The sequence below is a fragment of the Mandrillus leucophaeus genome, unplaced genomic scaffold (genome assembly GCF_000951045.1).
Source record: "Mandrillus leucophaeus isolate KB7577 unplaced genomic scaffold, Mleu.le_1.0 Scaffold46, whole genome shotgun sequence".
Classification (NCBI taxonomy): Eukaryota; Metazoa; Chordata; class Mammalia; order Primates; family Cercopithecidae; genus Mandrillus; species Mandrillus leucophaeus.
This window is the reverse complement of record NW_012104920.1, coordinates 4,237,835-4,257,093: the sequence shown is the minus strand read 5'-3', so window position 1 is coordinate 4,257,093 and position 19,259 is coordinate 4,237,835. Positions and strand designations below refer to the sequence as shown.

The 19,259-nt window shown below is 53.6% G+C and overlaps 4 protein-coding genes across 9 annotated transcripts; 2 read left to right on the top strand and 2 right to left on the bottom strand.

Moving 5' to 3' along the window:
• Positions 1-3,982: 3,982 nt before the first annotated feature.
• GP1BA (glycoprotein Ib (platelet), alpha polypeptide) lies at positions 3,983-6,917 on the top strand. The gene is made up of 3 exons (XM_011994719.1): positions 3,983-4,067; positions 4,295-5,478; positions 5,629-6,917. Exons 1-3 carry the CDS (start codon positions 3,987-3,989, stop codon positions 6,449-6,451), a joined length of 2,088 nt encoding a protein of 695 aa, XP_011850109.1. The 5' UTR covers positions 3,983-3,986; the 3' UTR covers positions 6,452-6,917.
• A 2,250-nt stretch (positions 6,918-9,167) lies between these two features.
• Positions 9,168-12,034, bottom strand: SLC25A11 (solute carrier family 25 (mitochondrial carrier; oxoglutarate carrier), member 11). 3 transcript variants are annotated; one of them, XM_011994713.1, is made up of 8 exons: positions 11,682-12,034; positions 10,927-11,079; positions 10,636-10,842; positions 10,369-10,459; positions 10,196-10,286; positions 10,011-10,110; positions 9,880-9,931; positions 9,168-9,755 (listed from the first exon to the last, which is right to left on the bottom strand). In XM_011994713.1, the coding sequence occupies exons 1-8, from the start codon at positions 11,774-11,776 to the stop codon at positions 9,600-9,602; spliced, it is 945 nt and encodes a 314-aa protein (XP_011850103.1). In that variant the 5' UTR covers positions 11,777-12,034; the 3' UTR covers positions 9,168-9,599. The 3 variants fall into 3 exon arrangements, with proteins under 3 accessions (XP_011850103.1, XP_011850104.1, XP_011850105.1); XM_011994714.1 differs by having other exon boundaries at positions 11,715-12,034; XM_011994715.1 differs by lacking the exon at positions 10,927-11,079.
• On the top strand, positions 11,943-17,047 carry RNF167 (ring finger protein 167). 3 transcript variants are annotated; one of them, XM_011994718.1, is made up of 11 exons: positions 11,987-12,097; positions 12,358-12,513; positions 12,744-12,864; positions 12,948-13,028; positions 14,170-14,295; positions 14,405-14,492; positions 14,679-14,769; positions 15,003-15,108; positions 15,250-15,343; positions 16,376-16,456; positions 16,533-17,047. In XM_011994718.1, exons 3-11 carry the CDS (start codon positions 12,781-12,783, stop codon positions 16,835-16,837), a joined length of 1,056 nt encoding a protein of 351 aa, XP_011850108.1. In that variant the 5' UTR covers positions 11,987-12,097; positions 12,358-12,513; positions 12,744-12,780; the 3' UTR covers positions 16,838-17,047. The 3 variants fall into 3 exon arrangements, with proteins under 3 accessions (XP_011850106.1, XP_011850107.1, XP_011850108.1); XM_011994716.1 differs by lacking the exon at positions 12,358-12,513 and having other exon boundaries at positions 11,943-12,097; positions 12,794-12,864; XM_011994717.1 differs by having other exon boundaries at positions 11,955-12,231; positions 12,358-12,864.
• A 420-nt stretch (positions 17,048-17,467) lies between these two features.
• PFN1 (profilin 1) lies at positions 17,468-19,259 on the bottom strand. Of its 2 annotated transcripts, none has more exons than XM_011994710.1 (2): positions 18,464-19,259; positions 17,468-17,826 (listed from the first exon to the last, which is right to left on the bottom strand). In XM_011994710.1, the coding sequence occupies exons 1-2, from the start codon at positions 18,678-18,680 to the stop codon at positions 17,729-17,731; spliced, it is 315 nt and encodes a 104-aa protein (XP_011850100.1). In that variant the 5' UTR covers positions 18,681-19,259; the 3' UTR covers positions 17,468-17,728. The 2 variants fall into 2 exon arrangements, with proteins under 2 accessions (XP_011850100.1, XP_011850101.1); XM_011994711.1 differs by having other exon boundaries at positions 18,509-19,242.

Sequence of the window (19,259 nt, the reverse complement as noted above, 5' to 3'; positions counted from 1 at the left end):
TTGCTTGAACAGGTTGCAGTAAGCTGAGATCATGCCACTGCACTCCAGCCTGGGTGAGTATCAAAAAAAAAAAAAAAAAAAAAATCAACAGCCTTGGGGCTTGGGGTCCTTATTTAATTTCCTGGCTTCTCTCCAGACAATCTTCTACCTCACTTTCTATACTACCTTGTTTTCTCCACATTTTGCAATACCTTTGCAGCTGGCAAATTATATAAATGGCAAATCTATGGATTAACTGCATCTGGCTTAAATGTCTGTCCCTTGTCCAGTCACCAGCTGGAAGCAGATAGGGGCAGGCTCAGGCGGCTGCCTGGAGCTCCTACTGGGGAACAGTGCAGGGCACATTCTCATCACAGAAGAGGCAGTGGGCCAACAGGCGGGGCATGGTGTCTGACTTTCTGTAATAGACATTTAACCTTGTCTTGCGAAGTCAGAAGAGGCTTTCCAGAGGAAGGAATTCTGAGCTGGAACTTGCCAAATAAGTAAAAGTTAGGCAGAAGGGGATAAAGTTGAAGAAAAAGTTCAGACACAGGAGAGAATAAGGGTAGAGTGGTAACTGACGGGGCTGGACACGCAGGCAAAGGTGAGATCTTGCAGGATCCCACAGGCCACATTGGGAACTTTCGACTTCCTCCTGAGATGTATGAGGAGCCATTGGTGAATTTATTTATTTATTTATTTAGAGACAGAATTTCGCTCTTTCACCCAGGCTGGAGTGAGGTGGCGTGATCTCAGCTCACTGCAACCTATACCCCCAGGGTTCAAGCGATTCTCCTGCCTCAGCCTCCCTAGTAGCTGGGATTACAGGCACCCGCCACCACACCCGGCTAATTTTGTGTATTTTTAGTAGAGACGGGTTTTTGCCATGTTGGCCAGGCTGGTCTCAAACTCCTGACCTCAGGTGATCCACCCGCCTTGGCCTCCCAAATTTCTAGGATTACAGGTGTGAGCCCACTGGTGAATTTCTTTCTTTCTTTCTTTCTTTTTTTTTTTTTGAGACGGAGTCTCGCTCTGTCGCCCAGGCTGGAGTGCAGTGGCGCTATCTCGGCTCACTGCAAGCTCCGCCTCCCGGGTTCACGCCATTCTCCTGCCTCAGCCTCCCTACAGGCGCCCACCACCATGCCCAACTAATTTTTTGTATTTTTAGTAGAGACAGGGTTTCACCATGTTAGCCAGGATGGTCTCCATCTCCTGACCTCGTGATCTGCCTGCCTCAGACTCCCAAAGTGCTGGGATTACAGGCATGAGCCACCGCGCCCGGCCTCATTGGTGAATTTCAAGCAATGGAAGGATATGAGCAAATGTGAAGATCTGAAAGACCACTCCAGTGGAGAATAAAGAGAAAAAAGGGAATTGGGAACTGGGGAGACCAGCAAGGAGGCTGTTGCAGGGAAGCAGTAGTGAGAAGATGGTGCCCTGGGCGGGGCATGGTGGCTCATGCCTGTACTTCCAGCACTTTGGGAAGCCGAGGTGGGAGGATCGCTTGAGCCCAGGAGTTTGAGACCAGCCTAGGCAACAAAGGGAGACCCTGTCTCTAGAAAAAAAAAAAATTAAATCAGCCAGGTGTGGTGGTGCACGCCTGTAATCCCAACTTCTTGGGAGGCTGAAGCGGGAGGATCCCTTGGGTCCAGGAGTTTGTTGTTGAGTGAGCCATGATTGCGCCACTCCATTCCAGCCTGGGAGACAGAGCAAGGGAGACCAGCCTGGACAACATGGTGAAACCCTGTCTCTACTAAAGATACGAAAAATTAGCTGGGCATGGTGGTACGCACCTGTAATCCCAGCTACTCAGGAGGCTGAGGCAGAAGAATCGCTTGAACCCAGGAGGCAGAGGTTGCAGTGAGCCAAGATGGTGCCATTGCACTCCAGCCTGGGTGACAGGGCAAGACTCCATCTCAAAAAAAGGAAAAAAAGAAGAAGGAGGAGGAGGAGGAGGAAGAGGAGGAGGAGAAGAAAAAGAAGAGAAAGAAAAAAGAAGAACAAGAAAGAAGAAGAAAGGAGGAAAAGGAGGAGGAAGAAGAGGAGGAGGAGGAAGAAACAACAACAATCTTGGACTAGGAATGCTGGCAGGATGGTGTGGATGGAGAGTAGATTTGAGAGAGATGGGAGATAAAATCAGCAGGACTTGGTGATGGGGGATGAAAGACGGGAGACATTAGAGATGACTATTGGGGATTGTGTCTGTGTTGATTGAATGGTTAGGTAAATGAGTGGATGATGGTGCCATTCACCAGGTTAAGCAACACGGGAGGAGAAGCCATTTGTAGAGAAATGATGACTTCAGCTTTGAACATACTGTTTTGGTGTCTGTGGGACATCCAAGTAGAGATGTCCAGAAGGCAGCTGTACATATGTGCTTGTGTCTCAGGAGAAGGGTCTGGACTAGAGACACAGATGTGAGAGTCATTAGGTTGCAGGTGGTGGTTGAAGGCAAGGGAATGGATGAGGATAATCTCAGGTGGTTGCATAGCATAAGGAAAGAAGAGAAGGCCGGGCACGGTGGCTCCTGCCTCTAATCCCAGCACTTCGGGAGGCCAATGTGGGTGGATCACTCGAGGTCAGGAGTTCAAGACCAGGCTGACCAACATGGTGAAACCCCATCTCTACTAAAAATACAAAAATTAGCTGGGCATTGTGGTGCATGCCTGTAATCCTGGCTACTTGGGAGGCTGAGGCAGGAGAATTGCTTGAACCTGAGAGGCAGAGGCTGCAGTGAGCCAAGATCATGCCACTGCATTCCAGCCTGGGCGACAGAGCAAGACTCTGTCTCAAAAAAAAGGGAAAGAAGAGATCCTAAGCACAAACTCTGGGGGCAGGTTAATTGTTCAGGAAAAGCACAGGAAGGGGAATCTGTGAAGGAGACTGAGAAGGCCCAACCAAACAGGTAAGAAGAAAACCAAGAAAATCACAGGGTCATGTGTCACAGAGAGACCAAAAGGAGAATCCCAAGGGCTGAGTGGCCATGGGTATGTGGGCTGCTGAAATAAAGTAAGATCACAGTGGAGAAGTGTCCCATGGACGTAGAGAAGGGAGGGCATTAAAGACCTTGGTAAGAACTGAGTCAATGGAGTAGCAGGGGAAAGAAATCAGCATAGACTGGGATGAGAAGGCAGAGAGAAAGGTGGGAGAGAATTAAAAGTAGGCAACTCAGGCCGAGGTGGGCAGATCACGAGGTCAGGAGATGAAGACCATCCTGGCAAACACGGTGAAACCCCGTCTCTACTAAAAAAAATACAAAAAATTAGCCAGGCGTGGTGGCGGGCGCCGGTAGTCCCAGCTACTCGGGAGGCTGAGGCAGGAGAATGGCGTGAACCTGAGAGGCGAGCTTGCAGTGAGCCGAGATGGTGCCACTGCACTTCAGCCTGGGCTACAGAGTGAGACTCCATCTCAAAAAAAAAAAAAAAAGTAGGCAATTCTCAGAATGCAGCTGTGAAGAGGAAGAGAAGGTGGCATCTGGAGAGGTTTTTTTGTTTTTAAGATGGAGTTTCGCTCTTGTCACCCAGGCTGGAGTACAATGGCACCATCTCGGTTCAGCGCAACCTCCTTCCACTTCCCGGGTTCAAGTGATTCTCCTGCCTCAGCCTCCTGAGGAGCTGGAATTACAGGCATGTGCCACCACACCTGGCTAATGCATTTTTAGTGGAGACAGGGTTTCCCCATGTTGGTCAGGCTGGTCTCGAACTCCCAACCTCAGGTGATCCACCCACCTCAGCCTCCCAAAGCTATGGGATTACAGGCGTGAGCCACTGTGCCTGGCCCTGGAGAGGTTTTTAAAAGATGGCAGAAGGCTGTTTGGAGGAGTCCACCCCCATCTCCCCTGTGTAAAAGGAAAGCGGAAGAGAGAACCACAAAGGCGGCTTGGGGGAAAGCCGTGGAGTGAGGCGATAAGGGCTTGTGTCCAAGGGATTCCTGGTCACTGGAATCCCTATCAGGCCTGTATTTCCTCCTCACCCCCATCCCCTTTCTTGCCACTGGCTTAGTCCTCCATGGGGCTAGAAGAGAGAAGGACTGAGTTGAGTGGCACCTCAGAAGACGCTATGTGCCTTCGGAGGTCTTTCTGCCTGCCTGTAAGCCGGGGTTGGTGCTGGGGCAGGAGAAGGGTTGGAGGGAGGGGAAAGAGGGCCTGGAGCTAGTAGTTTAAGCTCTGCAGGCAAGGGTGGGAGAGGGGAGTAGGGAGGACAGGAGGTGTGAACGCTGTTTCTGGAAGCGAAGCTGCAGGGGGAAGGGGACTGGGACCTGGGGGAATGCTTCCAGGGGCTGCAGGGGGGTCCACTCAAGGCCCCCTTGCCCACAGGTCCTCATGCCTCTCCTCCTCTTGCTGCTCCTGCTGCCAAGCCCCTTACGTCCCCAACCCATCTGTGAGGTCTCCAAAGTGGCCAGCCACCTAGAAGTGAACTGTGACAAGAGCAATCTGACAGCGCTGCCTCCAGACCTGCCAAAAGACATGACAATCCTCCAGTTGGGGGAGAACCTCCTGTACAACTTCTCCCTGGCATCCCTGGTGCCTTTCACTCGCCTCACTCAGCTGTACTTAGATAAGTGCGAGCTCACCAAGCTCCAGGTCGATGGGACACTGCCAGTGCTGGGGACCCTGGATCTATCCCACAATAAGCTGCAAAGCCTGCCCTTGCTAGGGAAGTCACTGCCTGCTCTCACCATCCTGGACGTCTCCTTCAACCAGCTGACCTCGCTGCCTCTTGGTGCCCTGCATGGTCTTGGCAAACTCCAAGAGCTCTACCTGAAAGGCAATGAGCTGAAGACCCTGCCCCCAGGGCTCCTGACGCCCACACCCAAGCTGGAGAAGCTCAGTCTGGCTAACAACCACCTGACCCAGCTCCCCGCCGGGCTCCTGGATGGGCTGGGGAATCTCGACACCCTTCTCCTCCAAGAGAACTCGCTGTATACAATACCAAAGGGCTTTTTTGGGTCCCACCTCCTGCCTTTTGCTTTTCTCCATGGGAACCCCTGGTTATGCAACTGTGAGATCCTCTATTTTCGTCGCTGGCTGCAGGACAATGCCGAAAATGTCTACGTGTGGAAGCAAGGTGTGGACGTCAAGGCCATGACCTCTAACGTGGCCAGTGTGCAGTGTGACAATTCAGACAAGACTCCTGTCTACAAATACCCGGGAAAGGGATGCCCCACCCTTGGTGATGAAGATGACCCAGGCCTATATGATGACTACACAGACGAGGACACTGAGGGTGATGAGGTGCGTGCCACAAGGACTGTGGTCAAGTTCTCCACCAAAGCCCATACGACTCCCTGGGGTCTGTTCCACTCATGGTCTGCTGCTTCTCTAGACGGTCAAACGCCCTCCTCCTTGCATCCAACACAAGAATCCACTAAGGAGCAGACCACATTCCCACCCAGATGGACCCCAGATTTCACACTTCACATGGGATCTGCCACATTCTCCAAAACTCCAAAATCCACTACTGAACTGACCCCAAGCCCGACCACCTCAGAGCCCACCCCAAGCCCAACTACCCCAGAGCCCGCCCCAAGCCCGACCACCCCTGAGCCCACCCCAAGCCCGACCACCCAGGAGCCCACCCCAAGCCCGACCACCCCTGAGCCCACCCCAAGCCCAACCACCCAGGAGCCCACCCCAAGCCCGATCACCCTGGAGCCCACTCCAAGTCAGACCACCTCAGAGCCCACCCCAAGCCCAACCACCCAGGAGCCCACCCCAGAGCCTGCCCCAAGCCCGACCACCCCACAGCCCACCCCAATTCAGACCACCCCAGAGCCCACCCCAAGCCCGACCACCCCAGAGCCCACCCCAATTCAGACCACCCCAGAGCCCACCCCAAGCCCAACCACCCCAGAGCCCACTCCAAGCCCGATCACCCCAGAGCTGGTCACAAGCCCGACCATCCCGGAGTCTGCCACAAGCCTGATCACTCCAAAAAGCATCACATTTTTGACTACCACAAAACCCGTATCACTCTTAGAATCCACCAAAAACAACATCCCTGAATTTGATCAGCAACCAAAGCTCCGTGGGGTGCTCCAAGGGCATTTCGAGAGCTACAGAAATGACCCTTTTCTCCACCCCGACTTTTGCTGCCTCCTCCCCCTGGGCTTCTATGTCTTGGGTCTCCTCTGGCTGCTCTTTGCCTCTGTGGTCCTCATCCTGATGCTGACCTGGGTCAGGCATGTGAAACCACACGCCCTGGACTCTGGCCAAGGTGCTCCTCTGGCCACAGCCACACAAACCACACATCTGGAGCTGCAGAGGGGACGGCAAGTGACGGTGCCCCAGGCCTGGCTTCTCTTCCTTCGAGGCTCACTCCCCACTTTCCGCTCCAGCCTCTTCCTGTGGGTACGGCCTAATGGCCGTGTGGGGCCTCTAGTGGCAGGAAGGAGGCCCTCAGCTCTGAGTCAGGGTCGTGGTCAGGACCTGCTGGGCACAGTGAGCATTAGGTACTCTGGCCACAGCCTCTGAGGGTGGGAGGCTTGTGGACCTTGAGAGAGGAGCCTATGGGCTCTCCTATCGAATCTAGTTGGGGGTTGGGGGGATAAGTAACACACAGTCATGGGGGAGGGGTCTTAATTCCTTTTTCTGTATCAGAAGCCCTCTCTTCGCACCACAGGCACACAACTTCAGTCCCAGCAAAGCAGAAAGGGTAATGACATGGGGTTGGGTGGGTCACAGGACAAAGCTCCCGATGCTGCATGGGGCGCTGCCAGACCTCACGGTGAATCATTTTGGCGGAATACAGCATGGTTCCCACGTGCATCTATGCACAGAAGAAAATCTGAAAAGTGATTTATCAGGATGTGAGCACTCATTGTGTCTGGATGTTACAAATATGGGTGGTTTTATTTTCTTTTTCCCTGTTTAGCATTTTCTAGTTTTCCACTATTATTGTATATTATCTGTATAATAAAAAATAATTTTAGGGTTGGGAGTGATGGCTCATGCCTGTAATCCCAGCACTTTGGGAGGCCAAGATGGGTGGATCGCCAGAGGTCGGGAGTTTGAGACCAGCCTGGCAAACATGGTGAAACCCGGTCTCTACTAAAAATACAAAAATTAGCCAGGCATGGTGGTGCACACCTGTAATCCCAGCTACTCGGGAGGCTGGGGCAGGAGAATCGCTTGAACCTGGGAGGTGGAAGTTGCAGAGAGCCAAGATTGTGCCACTGAACTCGAGCCTGGGTAACAGAGTGGGGCTCCATCTAAAAAAAAAAAAGCCTTCTGGCCGGGTGCAGGGGCTCACACCTGTAATTCCACACTCTGGAAGGCTGAGGCTGGTGGGTTGCTTGGACCCAGGAGTTTGACACTAGGCTTGGCAACATGGCAAAACCTGATCTCTACAAAAAGTACAAAATGTCAGCCAGGTGAGGTGGTGTGTGCCTGTGGTCCCAGGTACCTGGGTGGCTGAGGAGGGAGGATCACCTGAGCCTGGGAGACGGAGGCTGCAGTGAGCCCCGACTGTGCCACTGTACTCCAGCCTGGGTGACAGAGTGAGAGCCTGTCTCAAAACAACTTGGTTTCTTTTGGTGAAGAGTGGCTGGGGCACCTGTCATGAGAATTCACGAGGCTCCAACTGCCCCTACACTGGTCACAACTTATCCAATAGACCTTCAGTTATAGCCTGCACTTCCCCTGCCTGGGGTGCCTCCTTCTATCCTCCAGGGCTGGCCACCCACCAGGCCACCCTAGGCATCAGATCCAGCTCAAAAATTGTCGTCTTCCTGGAGTTTAACGACAACTGCTGATACCCACCTGGCAGCAGCCTGCAGTACTAGGGGCAAAGGTGGGTGCCTGCTTTGCACCTGCAGTCTCAGAAGTGCAGCTCTCACTGCCCAGGTCAGCAGGACAGCAAGGGGTGGGCCCTGCAGCATGCACCATTTGGTGAGTGTGACTGAATAGTCTTGGGTTTCCTGCTTTCAGGCTGGGACACAGGCGAACGGAACCCTATTTTTCTCATAAATCCTGCCATTCCCTAAACACACTGGTGTGGCTTCCTCTCCTGCCTTGTCTCCAGCCCAATCCAGGGCTTGGGGCCCAGAGAATGGGACCATGGAGACCCCCATCCCCCTCCAGATGGTCCCGGAAGATCTCCCAAACCTGAAAGTCTGACTGCATCTCTCCCCAGGTGGAGGACCAACTCCTGAGCTTGGCAGTCAGGGATTGCCACGCACTGACCCCATCTGACAGTCCAGCTTCATCTCAAGGCAGATCACAGCCTGTGCTCCAACTATCACAAGTCTATAGATCACCCGCTCCCCGACAGCGTTTTACTCTAGGCCTTTGCCCTCAGTCCAGCCAAGTGTGCTGTCCTTGCCCCCTCCCCAGCCAGTATAATCACTCAGTGTGCAAGTCACTTCTCCCAGGTGAGGTCAGGTGCTTTCCAGGTTACCCTGCAACACTATTGCCACACTGTTTCCCAGCTGCTCCTGTATAATCTTGCCTTCTGGACTGGAAACTCCTTAAGGACAAGGTCTAGGCTTTAAGTGTCTCACAATAGCCACTAAGGCCCAGGACAGAGTGTACACAGAGGCAGCAGCAGGGGTGCCACGATGCTGAGCTCCACCTCTTCTGCTGATGAGGCTCTGCCAAAGGGACAGCTCCCACCTGCTGCCTGCCTGTCCCCTAGCCTGGCCAGCACTCCTCAGTTTGACCTTCCCAAGTTCTTTTATGCCCCGAAGAGGTTTTAAGGCTCCTTGAGGGCTGGCCTGGGAATCACACATCTTCTAAAGAAATGGATAAGGTTCTCACTCTCCCCAGCCAAGGACACAGATTAGGTCTCTGGCCAGCATCCCCCTTTCCTCAAGCTTCCAGTGCCCACCCACTTAAGCCCTGGCCCTCCACCCGCACTGCCTCCACCCCACAATGGTCTCCCTCTTTAGGCTGCAGAAGCAGTCATCAGACCGAGGGGCTTTTCCTGGGGATTATGTGAAATGATCTGTGCGTCTGTGGCATTCTTGGGCAAGTGGCTGGAGGAAACACGCCGGGCCTGGGATTTGAGTTTTTCTAGCCCTGTCAGCTGCTGTGGCATGACAGATTTACACACCATTTGCATAAAACCAGCGGCTGCTTTTTCTTTAACAATTTTTCTTAAAAACTCCAGTTCCTATTCTCCAGGGGCACCAGCTTCTTTGTCCAGTCTCCTCCCCTCTCCTAGCCACCCCCCAGACTCTCCAGATTTGGGGCTAGTGTCATCAATCCGATTTATTAAGTCCTCAGTGAGGGGGAGGAAGGGCCACATCTCCCTCTGTAGGTCCTTTGACCATCTTGATGGCTTCTGCTTCTCCCTGTCCCCTCAGTTCTGCCTTGGTTTCCCCAATGAGAAGGGGGATCTTCTGCTGTCCTGTGTGCCCTGAAACTAAAACCCAGGGGGAGGCCAGAAATCCTCAGGAAGTTTTCCAGCTCCCTGCAAGAATAGCCAGGGACAGAGAAATCACAGGATCGGGATGAGCAGGGCAAGCTGGAGCAGGGGGGAGAACAGACCAAGTCCTTTACCGCAGAGGAAGAAACCACACTGTGGAAGGGAAATAAATAGAGGGGTCCAGGGCAGCAGAGCCCAGGCCCCCAGGGCGCAGTGGCCATAGACGCAGCAGGCAAGTGGGAGCCCCCGGCCACTTCAGCCACTGAGGAAGAGACGCCTGTAGGCCTTGTTCATCTGCTCCAAGAAGATGAAGGTGAGGACGGTGTGGGGACCCAGGCGGGCATAGTACGGTGTGAAACCCTTCCACAGGCTGAAGAAGCCCTCGTAGCGGACAACCTTGAACAGGACATCCTAGACACAGACAAGCAGGGCGCTGGAGCTGGGACTCTAGGGCCCATCCCCCTTACCCAGCTGCCTTCACACCTTTCCCAGGGGATCTGACACCCCACCCAGGCTCCCAGAATGGCTTCCTCACCAGTCCGTTCTTGTATTCCGGCTTCCCATCAATCATCCGCATGTTCTGGATTCTGAAGGGGAGGCAGCAGGGGCATGAGAGACCGAAAGGACACCTTCCCACCCACCTCCAGGACCAGACTGCACACTCACCGGGTCTTGGCAATATCCACAGGCATGGAGGCAGCAGTGGTGACAAGACCGCTTATCATGCTGGCGCAGAAGTGGCACAAGATGTTGTCAGAGAAGTAGCCTGGGGGAGGTGAGGCGGGGGTGGCAGTCAGCTCAGAGGTGGCTCAGGCCAGGCTGGGAGCTAAGGGCCCAGCTCTGGGTCTCACCTGAGTCCAGCAAGAACTGCTTGGATTGGGAGTAGGAGGCCAGCTGGGCAGCATTGACGACGACGGCCCGAGCCATGGTAGGGATGCAGCCCTGGAGGGAGGGGAGCGGGCAAGAGTCAGAAACCCCAAAAACCGGACTTCACAGCCCCCAAGTCTCCAGCCCCTCCACTCACCCGCCACAGGGTGAGGACTCCCTCTTCCCGGGTGATCCGGATCAGGGCATTAAACACATTTTTGTAGCCACGGCGCTGGTCAGCTGGAAGCCTGATGAGAAGGCAGGAAGAGGTCAAGATCAGGATAGCCCACAGGGCCCCACAGATGCAAAGAAAGGAAGGCCAGAACAGGTAAACGCTCTGCTCTAGATGTGGGATAGAAAAGTGGTCCTTTCATTCTAGATTCCAGGGAATGGGGCTGGGGTGAGGCTCAGACTTGGAACTCACCGGCCATCCGCAGTCATGCGGATAAGAGCCACTTCGGCTGGTGTTCCCACAAAGGCACCAGTGGCACCTGCCGTCATGCCAATCAGAGCCTTCAGCAGAAAGCCAGGGGGAGTACCATCAGCCCCAGTCAAGCGCTCAAACAGCACGGTATAGATGCCAAGGCGGGTAGTGGTGTAGGTGGCCTGGCGCAGCAGGCCAGCCGACAGCCTGAGGAGCAGAGGGGTCAGCATATCAGGCCAAGGTCTGGAGCTACCAACCCACAGCCTACCCTCCATCCTGAGGCCCCAATACCCGGTGTAAATGCCCCTCAGGCCTTCTGCCTTCAGGATACTGGTGAGGGCATGGAAGCTGGTTTTGTACTCTCGAGTCTTGGCCCCTTCCCCACTCAGCTGCATCCGGTTCTTCACCAGGTCCAGGGGCTGGACAAAAACTGTAGCTCCCATCCTGGGGGAAGATAGAGGTGGAGTGAAGGGCCAGGCATTCCAGATCTACCAGTGCCCACTGGAGCCTGGCAGCAAGAGGTTACAAAGGTCAGGGCCTGCCATGCGATTCAAGAATCAGGATGCTGGTGAGCATGTGTGTAAGAGCCTATATGTACACCGAGTGCAACGGGTCTGAAAAGTCTAGTTGTCCAGGCGGGGCCATGCAATGAAAGTCTCCAAGCAGCTTCATGACAGTCAAGCAGTGACCTGGGGCTGCACGCAGTCCGACACAGGGAGGGGACGAAGGGGCATCCAAGATTTAGGACTCCAGGTAGTCCTCCAGGAGCCATTTAATGGCCTGGAATCCCCTGTAGCCCGGCCAAGCTTAGCAATGCGCTGGGAAACTCAGGTGGCCCGGCGGGGGTTGTGCAACGACCCCGCATGCAGTCCAGAAGGGGCCTTGCATGGGGCCCTAGCAGCCCATTGGGGAACTCGTAATACGCTGGAGATCACGCTGACCCCGTGCCGGCACAGTTCACTGCAACAGACCCAGAGATGAACCGGGCCCGGTTCCTTGCACCCGTCCCTTCCTCCTCTTTTCCCATCCCTGGGGCCTGAGCTTACCCGGCCAGGCCCCCAAACAGGAACTTGATGGACTTAGGGGAGGTACGGGGCTTCCCGTCCATCCCGCCGGCCCCGGCACTCGCCGTCGCCGCCATCGCCACTCAATGGCCCTCGGCTCCGGGTTCCGTGCGCGCGCGGCCCCGCTCGCGCCCAAGGTGACACCGCGCGCGCAACAGGGCGAGGGCGCGCGCACGCCCCTCCGGCTCTCAGGTCCGGCACCCGCTGGAAGCCAGCGCGGGCGCAGGCGCGCAGCGCAAAGGCGGCCGGGAGTAAGGCGGAGCTGAAGTAGGAGCTTGAGGGAAGCGTGCGAGAAGGGGTGTAACTGATTTAGGAAACCAGAGGAAAGGCGCAGTTTTCACCAAATTGGAATCGCGGGAAAATAGAGATGAGTTTGTCTCAAGGTCTCGCGAGATCGAGTGAGTACGGCTCACCAGGGTAGGAGAGCTCTCGCGATAGACACACCAAGCGTTCAGCAGCGATGGGACGGGGGAGGTGGTGAGCACTCTCGCGAGATTTGAAGGAGCGGTGGCGGCGGCCAGCGGGAGGAGAGGTTTGTAAACTAGGCGGCTGCAGGTTTCCGGGCACCTTTATTAGGTCGTCTTCTGGGCCACCAGTGCTCCTTCCATCTCCACAGGCACTCCCTCCATCGCTGACCTTTTTTTAACCGGCCTTTTAGGACCGAAAGTTCTTCATCTCAAGCATCAAATGCTGAAAGCGGCCTGACTTTCTCTACCGGAAGCCCTTTTCCAGAGGCTGGGAACACGGCCCACCTGGCAGGAAGTCCCACCTCCTTGAGCTCCGCCACCCTTCCCGAAGTTTTTCTGTCACCTGTGTTAGGCTCCGTCCCCTTTCCCCGTTTTATCCCCGTACCAGAAAAGGATACGTTTAGTGCCTCTCACCCAGCTCCACTAAACGGGTTGGATATCTCATTCTTTGAGTCGGGGTTCCTTCCCCGGCGCCTCCATGTAGCTGGGAAGTGGGACCTGGGGGTGGTTGGACCCCTGGGATCCTAAAGGAGGGGCAGGGAGGGCGCAGAACTCCGCTTCTGCTCCTTGCTACCAGGACGAGCGGCCTCCTCAGCCTCTTTCCTCCCGCTGCCATGCACCCTGCAGCCTTCCCGCTTCCTGTGGTTGTGGCCGCTGTGCTGTGGGGAGCGGCCCCCATCCGGGGGCTCATTCGAGCGGTGAGTCCGAGGGACGGAGGAGGCAAGGGCGCTGAAGGGAAGGGTTGCAGGCTGAAGGGGAACATTGCCTTTTTTGTCCGCAGACCTCGGACCACAATGCCAGCATGGACTTTGCAGACCTCCCAGCTCTGTTTGGGGCTACCTTGAGCCAAGAGGGACTCCAGGTGATTTTCTTTCTTTCTTTTCTTTCTTCCTCTCCTTCCCCCCCTTTCCTTCCTTTTCTGTCTTTTTTCTTTTTTTTAATATTTAGCAAGGTCTTCCATCCTGGGCTGGGGTTGGGGAGGTTTGTCCTGGGTGAAACTGGAGGTAGGAAAATCAAGTTAGGAACTGAGCACGTATAGTGTAGAATCCAGAATCCAGAGGGAGAAGACAAAGTGTCCACCCCTGGAACTCCGAGGTTATCAGGGAGACTGAAAGTGGACAGAGACGGAAGGTAGGATCAACGGTCCTTATCAAGAGGGTCTCGGAAGCTATTGCTTGTATGACCTTGGGCAAGTTAATTTCTCTTTGAGCCTTAATTTGTTTTACTGTAAAATGGGATATTTTAAGTTTTCCTAGGGTTATTGTGAAGATTAAATTAGATACGCAATTTTTGTAGTACTTCATCCCAAAGACTGCCACATAGCAAGAACTCAGTTCGGCCGTAGTAGCAGTGGAGTTGTTTGTGAGATGGGTAATTAGAAAATTGAAGAGGCCGGGCGCGGTGACTCACATCTGTAATCCCAGTTCAAGACCAGCCTGGCTAACATGGTGAAACCCTATCTCTACTAAAATTACAAAAATTAGCTGTGCATGATGGTGCATGACTGTAGTCCCAGCTACTTGGGAGACTGAGGCAGGAGAATCACCAGAACCCGGGAGGTGGAGGTTGCAGTGAGTCGAGATCGCACCACTGCACTCCAGCCTGGGTGGCAGAACGAGACTCCGTCTCAAAAAAAGAAAAAGAAAATTGAAGGGAAGGGAGTGTGTTCTGTGTAAGTGTTGGAGAGGAAACTGTGAAACAGAACTTGAGAGTCGGAACATTAGAAGGCAAAGTAATTGCATTAGCTTGCGGTTTAGGGTACAGATTAGCCCATCTGGGACAGCGAGAGGGATGATGGGAGAGTTTGGTGAAGGGATGTTTTATGTCATTACCTTTTCAAGAGGCTAAGAGAAAGTTGTGAGGTTGCGATGCTCAGACCCCAGGAAGGAGAAGGAAGTGAGGATAGAGGATGTGCAGCATGTGGGCTGGTGTGTTTGGTGGCCCTTGTAGAGAGTGAAACCTAGGGAGGAGAAATCTCACTGTTGTTTGCTTCCATCCTTCAGGGGTTCCTTGTGGAGGCTCACCCAGACAATGCCTGCAGCCCCATTGCCCCACCACCCCCAGCCCCGGTCAATGGGTCAGTCTTTATTGCGCTGCTTCGAAGATTCGACTGCAACTTTGACCTCAAGGTTGCTGAATGTGGAGTGGGAGCTGGGCAGCTGAGGGTAAAAAAAGGCACCAGGAATGAAGACAAGTCAGGCCTATGATGGCTGCTTGTCCTCTGCCTTGTCTCCCTAGGTCCTAAATGCCCAGAAGGCTGGATATGGTGCCGCTGTAGTACACAATGTGAATTCCAATGAACTTCTGAACATGGTGTGGAACAGTGGTAAGGCTGGAGGAATCTATACAGCTGGGCTTTCAGTTGGACCCAGAGATGGTGGGAAGGCTGAAGGCTTCAGGAAAAGAAGCCAATCCTTTAGGTGGGTTGGGGCGAAAGTGCCAGATGCCAGGGTTCCCAAAGGATTTGAGTAGAAGGTTGTGAGTCCCCAGAGTAACACCTTGATCCCTGCAGAGGAAATCCAGCAGCAGATCTGGATCCCATCTGTATTTATTGGGGAGAGAAGCTCCGAGTACCTGCGTGCCCTCTTTGTCTACGAAAAGGGGTAGGACATATGCCTCCTTCCCATTCTTCCTTCAGCAAGCAGTTCCATGCCAACCTGGAGCCCAGGCCTCATTACCCGAACCATTCAGCCTCCTGTCCTTCCTTCCCTGCCTCTTTGACTTTCTTCCCATTCCCATCCCCACCTATGGGCTTTGTCCAGAGCCAGTTGCTTTGTCCCTCTGTTTTTCTCCCTTTGCCTTTCTTGCCCTGCTGAGACTGGTCGTCCTTTCCCAGGGCTCGGGTGCTTCTGGTTCCAGACAATACCTTCCCCTTGGGCTATTACCTCATCCCTTTCACAGGGATTGTGGGACTGCTGGTTTTGGCCATGGGAGCAGTAATGGTGAGTAGCTGAGGGAACATGATGGGAAGCACTGAGGCCTATGAGGCCAGACTGGATCTGGAGTTGGGAGATGGGAGTGGCTTGTCCTAGATTGTCTAGTTTTATTCCTAAGCCTTGTCCATCCACCCCCTCTTCCACCAGATAGTTCGTTGTATCCAGCACCGGAAACGGCTCCAGCGGAATCGACTTACCAAAGAGCAACTGAAACAGATTCCTACACATGACTATCAGAAGGGTGAGGGGTTAGGGGAGGAGAGGGCTTTTCCCACCGTTTACCTGGTTCTGAAGGACTTTGAGCCCAGAAGATAGGGTATACAAAGATGGCAGTGGCTGGGCACAGTGGCTCACGTAATCCCAAGTGCCTGTAATCCCAGCACTTTGGAAGGCCAAGGTGGGTAGGTCGCTTGAGCCCAGGAGTTTGAGACCAGCCTGGGCAACATGATGAAACAAAAAAATCCCACCACTTTGGGAGGCTGAGGCAAGTGAATCCCTGGACCCCAGGAGTTCCAGGCCAGCCTGGGCAACGTGGTGAGACCCCATCTCTATAAAAAATAACAAAAATTAGCTGAGCATGGTGTTGTGCGCTTGTAGTCCCAGCTACTTGGGAGACTGAGAAAGGAGAATCACTTGAACCAGGAAGGCGGAGGTTGTAGGGGGCTGAGATTGCACCACTGTGCTCCAGCCTGGGCGACAGAGGGAGTCCCTTTCTCAAAAAAATAAAAGTAATAAAGATGGCAGTAAGAAATTTTCAGCTTGAGATGCTGTCTTGTCCTGTTTTTACCCATAAGTACAGTGAAGATGGGAGAGATGCAAAGCAAAGATGATTAAGTGAAATAATTGTGGCAAACAATAGAGGGACAGGCTTTGCTTATGGGGGATGTGGAGAGAGCAGAAAAATGGGAGGAATGGGGAGAATTCAGTTAGAGAAGGAAGAAAGTGGTACTGTGGGGCTGGGGCTGTAGGCCCTGGGGCCTCCAGTGCCCGTATAAGGTTATGGCAGAAGCCCTGCCCATTTCCGTCCCTTCCACTCCCTATCTCCACCCTCACACCTCTCCAAAAACCACTTCCCTTCTTACCTCTGCTTCTCTCTGCTTGTCCCTTTTAGCCCTAAATTCTTCCATGTTCTGCCCTGACCTTATCCTGCCTACCTGTCTTAGCTCTTCCACTGGCTTTGTAGGTGAGGGAAAATTTTCGCAAGGCTTGAAAAGCCTTAGCCCTGGGTCATGGTGGCTCAGTGAAGGACTAGATTATTTTCTTTCTGTCCCAGGAGACCAGTATGATGTCTGTGCCATCTGCCTGGATGAATATGAGGATGGAGACAAGCTGCGGGTACTCCCCTGTGCTCATGGTGAGGCCCTCACTGCCTGCCCATGTCCCTCTGCCACTGGCAGCCACCAGGTGCTTCACCTTGTTCCTCTCTGCAGCCTACCACAGCCGCTGCGTGGACCCCTGGCTCACTCAGACCCGCAAGACCTGCCCCATTTGCAAGCAGCCTGTTCATCGTGGTCCTGGGGACGAAGAGCAAGAGGAAGAAGCTCAGGGGCAAGAGGAGGGTGATGAAGAAGGGGAGCCAAGGGACCACCCTGCTTCAGAAAGGACCCCACTTTTGGGTTCTAGCCCCACTCTTCCCACCTCATTTGGTTCCCTAGCCCCAGCTCCCCTTGTTTTTCCTGGGCCTTCAACAGATCCCCCACCCTCTCCTCCCTCTTCCCCTGTTATCCTGGTCTAATAACCCTGTACACGTACACTTCTGGTGACCTATTTGCACAGACCGTCTTCTTCCCTCCAGTCTTCTAAGTTGAGGGATAGGGGACATTCCATCCTAAGCTGCTCCCTTACCCACACCTATCCTTTTGAGGGGCATTGGGGTGGGGCTGGGGCAAGCAAAGGGACTGGGTCTTCACTTCTAGGGCTAATAAAATTGTTTTTTGTGGACTAAGGAAGGGTGAGATCATTTTTAGGTGAACTTAACCCTTTGGGGGAATCACCCCTTTAGCCATAAGGAGCAAGAGAAAGCTGAGACACTAACCTATAGTCATGGGGACAGCCCCAGCAGGCATTTGCTATGACTCAGGGGGAGCCCCACCCACAAGGATGACTCAACTAGCCCTGCCTTGCCTGCAGGCCTGCACCCATTCTCTGGTCCAGATGGCTTTATTCCATTATCCACCAATTTAACCAGCACACTGAGGACTTAGGCCTGGAAATGCCACTGTGGAGGGGCAGGGCCACCTGGCTAGAAGCTCAAATTCCTGCACCTTGTAGTGGCTCAACCTTCCTGCTCCCAAGCCATGATAAAGGAGGCAAGTCACAGTGCCTGTCCCCCATTCTGACACCCAAGCTCAAATCACACAGCACCTTGTTAGAATCTTTTTTATTCAGAAAAAAAAAAAAAAAAAAAAAAAACCCAAAAAACAAAAAAGTTTTCCAATCACACACAGGAGGGGTATGGGTAGGGGGAGGTGTCTGTCCATCCAGCCCTGGTCCCCAGCCCATGTGGTTTTGGCAGCAATAAGGGGTATGGGGTAATGGCCCAAAAAATAAAATGGTGTATGTGTGTATGGGGGAGGAAAGGGGTGCAAAGCTGTGGGGAGCGGTGAAGGGGAAGGGACAGACGAGGTCAGTACTGGGAGCGCCGAAGGTGGGAGGCCATTTCATAACATTTCTTGTTGATCAAACCACCGTGGACACCTTCTTTGCCCATCAGCAGGACTAGCGCTGGAGGAGGAGGAAAGAGAAAGGAGGCTAGGACCCAGGTGTCACAATTCCACCCCCTGCCAGCTGTTCAGCAGCTGTCCAGCCCTGGGGGCTGTAACCCAACCTCATCTCTCCCAACCCCCCCCCAACACACACACACAGGCAGGCTGTCAGTCACCCTGAAACAATAAGGCTTTTCAAAAGAGGAAAATCAAGCTTAAATGCTGGAGAGGAACAGACTAAAAACTTAGGGGTCAAAGGCTCATAGACTGTTGACTCGTGTTCAGGCTAGAAAGGGCTGTGGACGAGCATGCCACCTCCAGGTGCTAACAAAAGAGCTCAAACGATTAACTAAATGATGATTCAAGACCCCAGCCATCTACCTATACTCCTAGAAAACAGTTTCTAATCCGAGCTCAAGGCAGGAAGTAACTTAAGAGGTAACGCAGTTCAACAACTTCGAATTACAAGATGAGGAACTGAGATGGAAATGGAGGGACTATCCCATGTTCCATCCAGCATCCAGCGACAAGGGGCAGAATACTGGTCTGACTCACTTCATGCTGGGGAATCACACAAGAAAGCACCCTCAAGATTACCAGAAGGCAGTACATGAGAGATCTTGGCGCTAGAGGAAAGGTAAGACTCAGGAACTCACTCTTGTCAGTCTTGGTGACAGTGACATTGAAGGTGGGGGCCCCACCGGTGCTCTTGGTACGAAGATCCATGCTAAACTCCCCATCCTGCAGCAGTGAGTCCCGGATCACCGAACATTTCTGGCCCCCAAGTGTCAGCCCATTGACGTAAAAACTTGACCGGTCTTTGCCAACCAGGACACCCACCTCAGCTGGCTGGAAGAGGAACCAAGCGCCCATCAAGTTAGTCAGTGCACCAAGATTCCCACCTTGTTCTCCAAAGACCCACCCCGCGAAGTTATATACTCAGTACCCATCAATGAACTGTGAGAAACTCTGAGGACTGTGGAACGTTAGTGCAGAAAACGATCATGATTCTCAAACCTAGAATATGGGACCAGGGAGGAAGGGATGACATACTCCTCTAGAGATTTAGATCTCAGTGTTAATGGGGGAAAGTAAACCCAGGAAATAAAGGGAATCAGTGGGAAAAGTGAGGAGTCTTTGGATGCTCAGAACTCTCCTTCAGGAAAAGCAGAAGCGGAGAGGGGAAGGGAGGGGGGCGGGCGAGGCAAGAGAAGCAACTTTGCCCTTATTTGGTCAAAGGTTCTGCAGGAGCTCTTAGGGCCCGGACGCCTGGGTCTCCAAGTAACCTAGTTTAGCTCCAGGTATGTCTGCCCTGACAAGAGGAAGCAGACCCCTGGGGGCTTTCCGGGAAAGTTGGAAAACTTTTGAAGGTGGACGGGGGCTAGACCCGGCAGGCCAGCTCTCGGGTCTAGGTACCCCAGGAACCTTTTCCCCCCTCCCCCTTTCACCCCA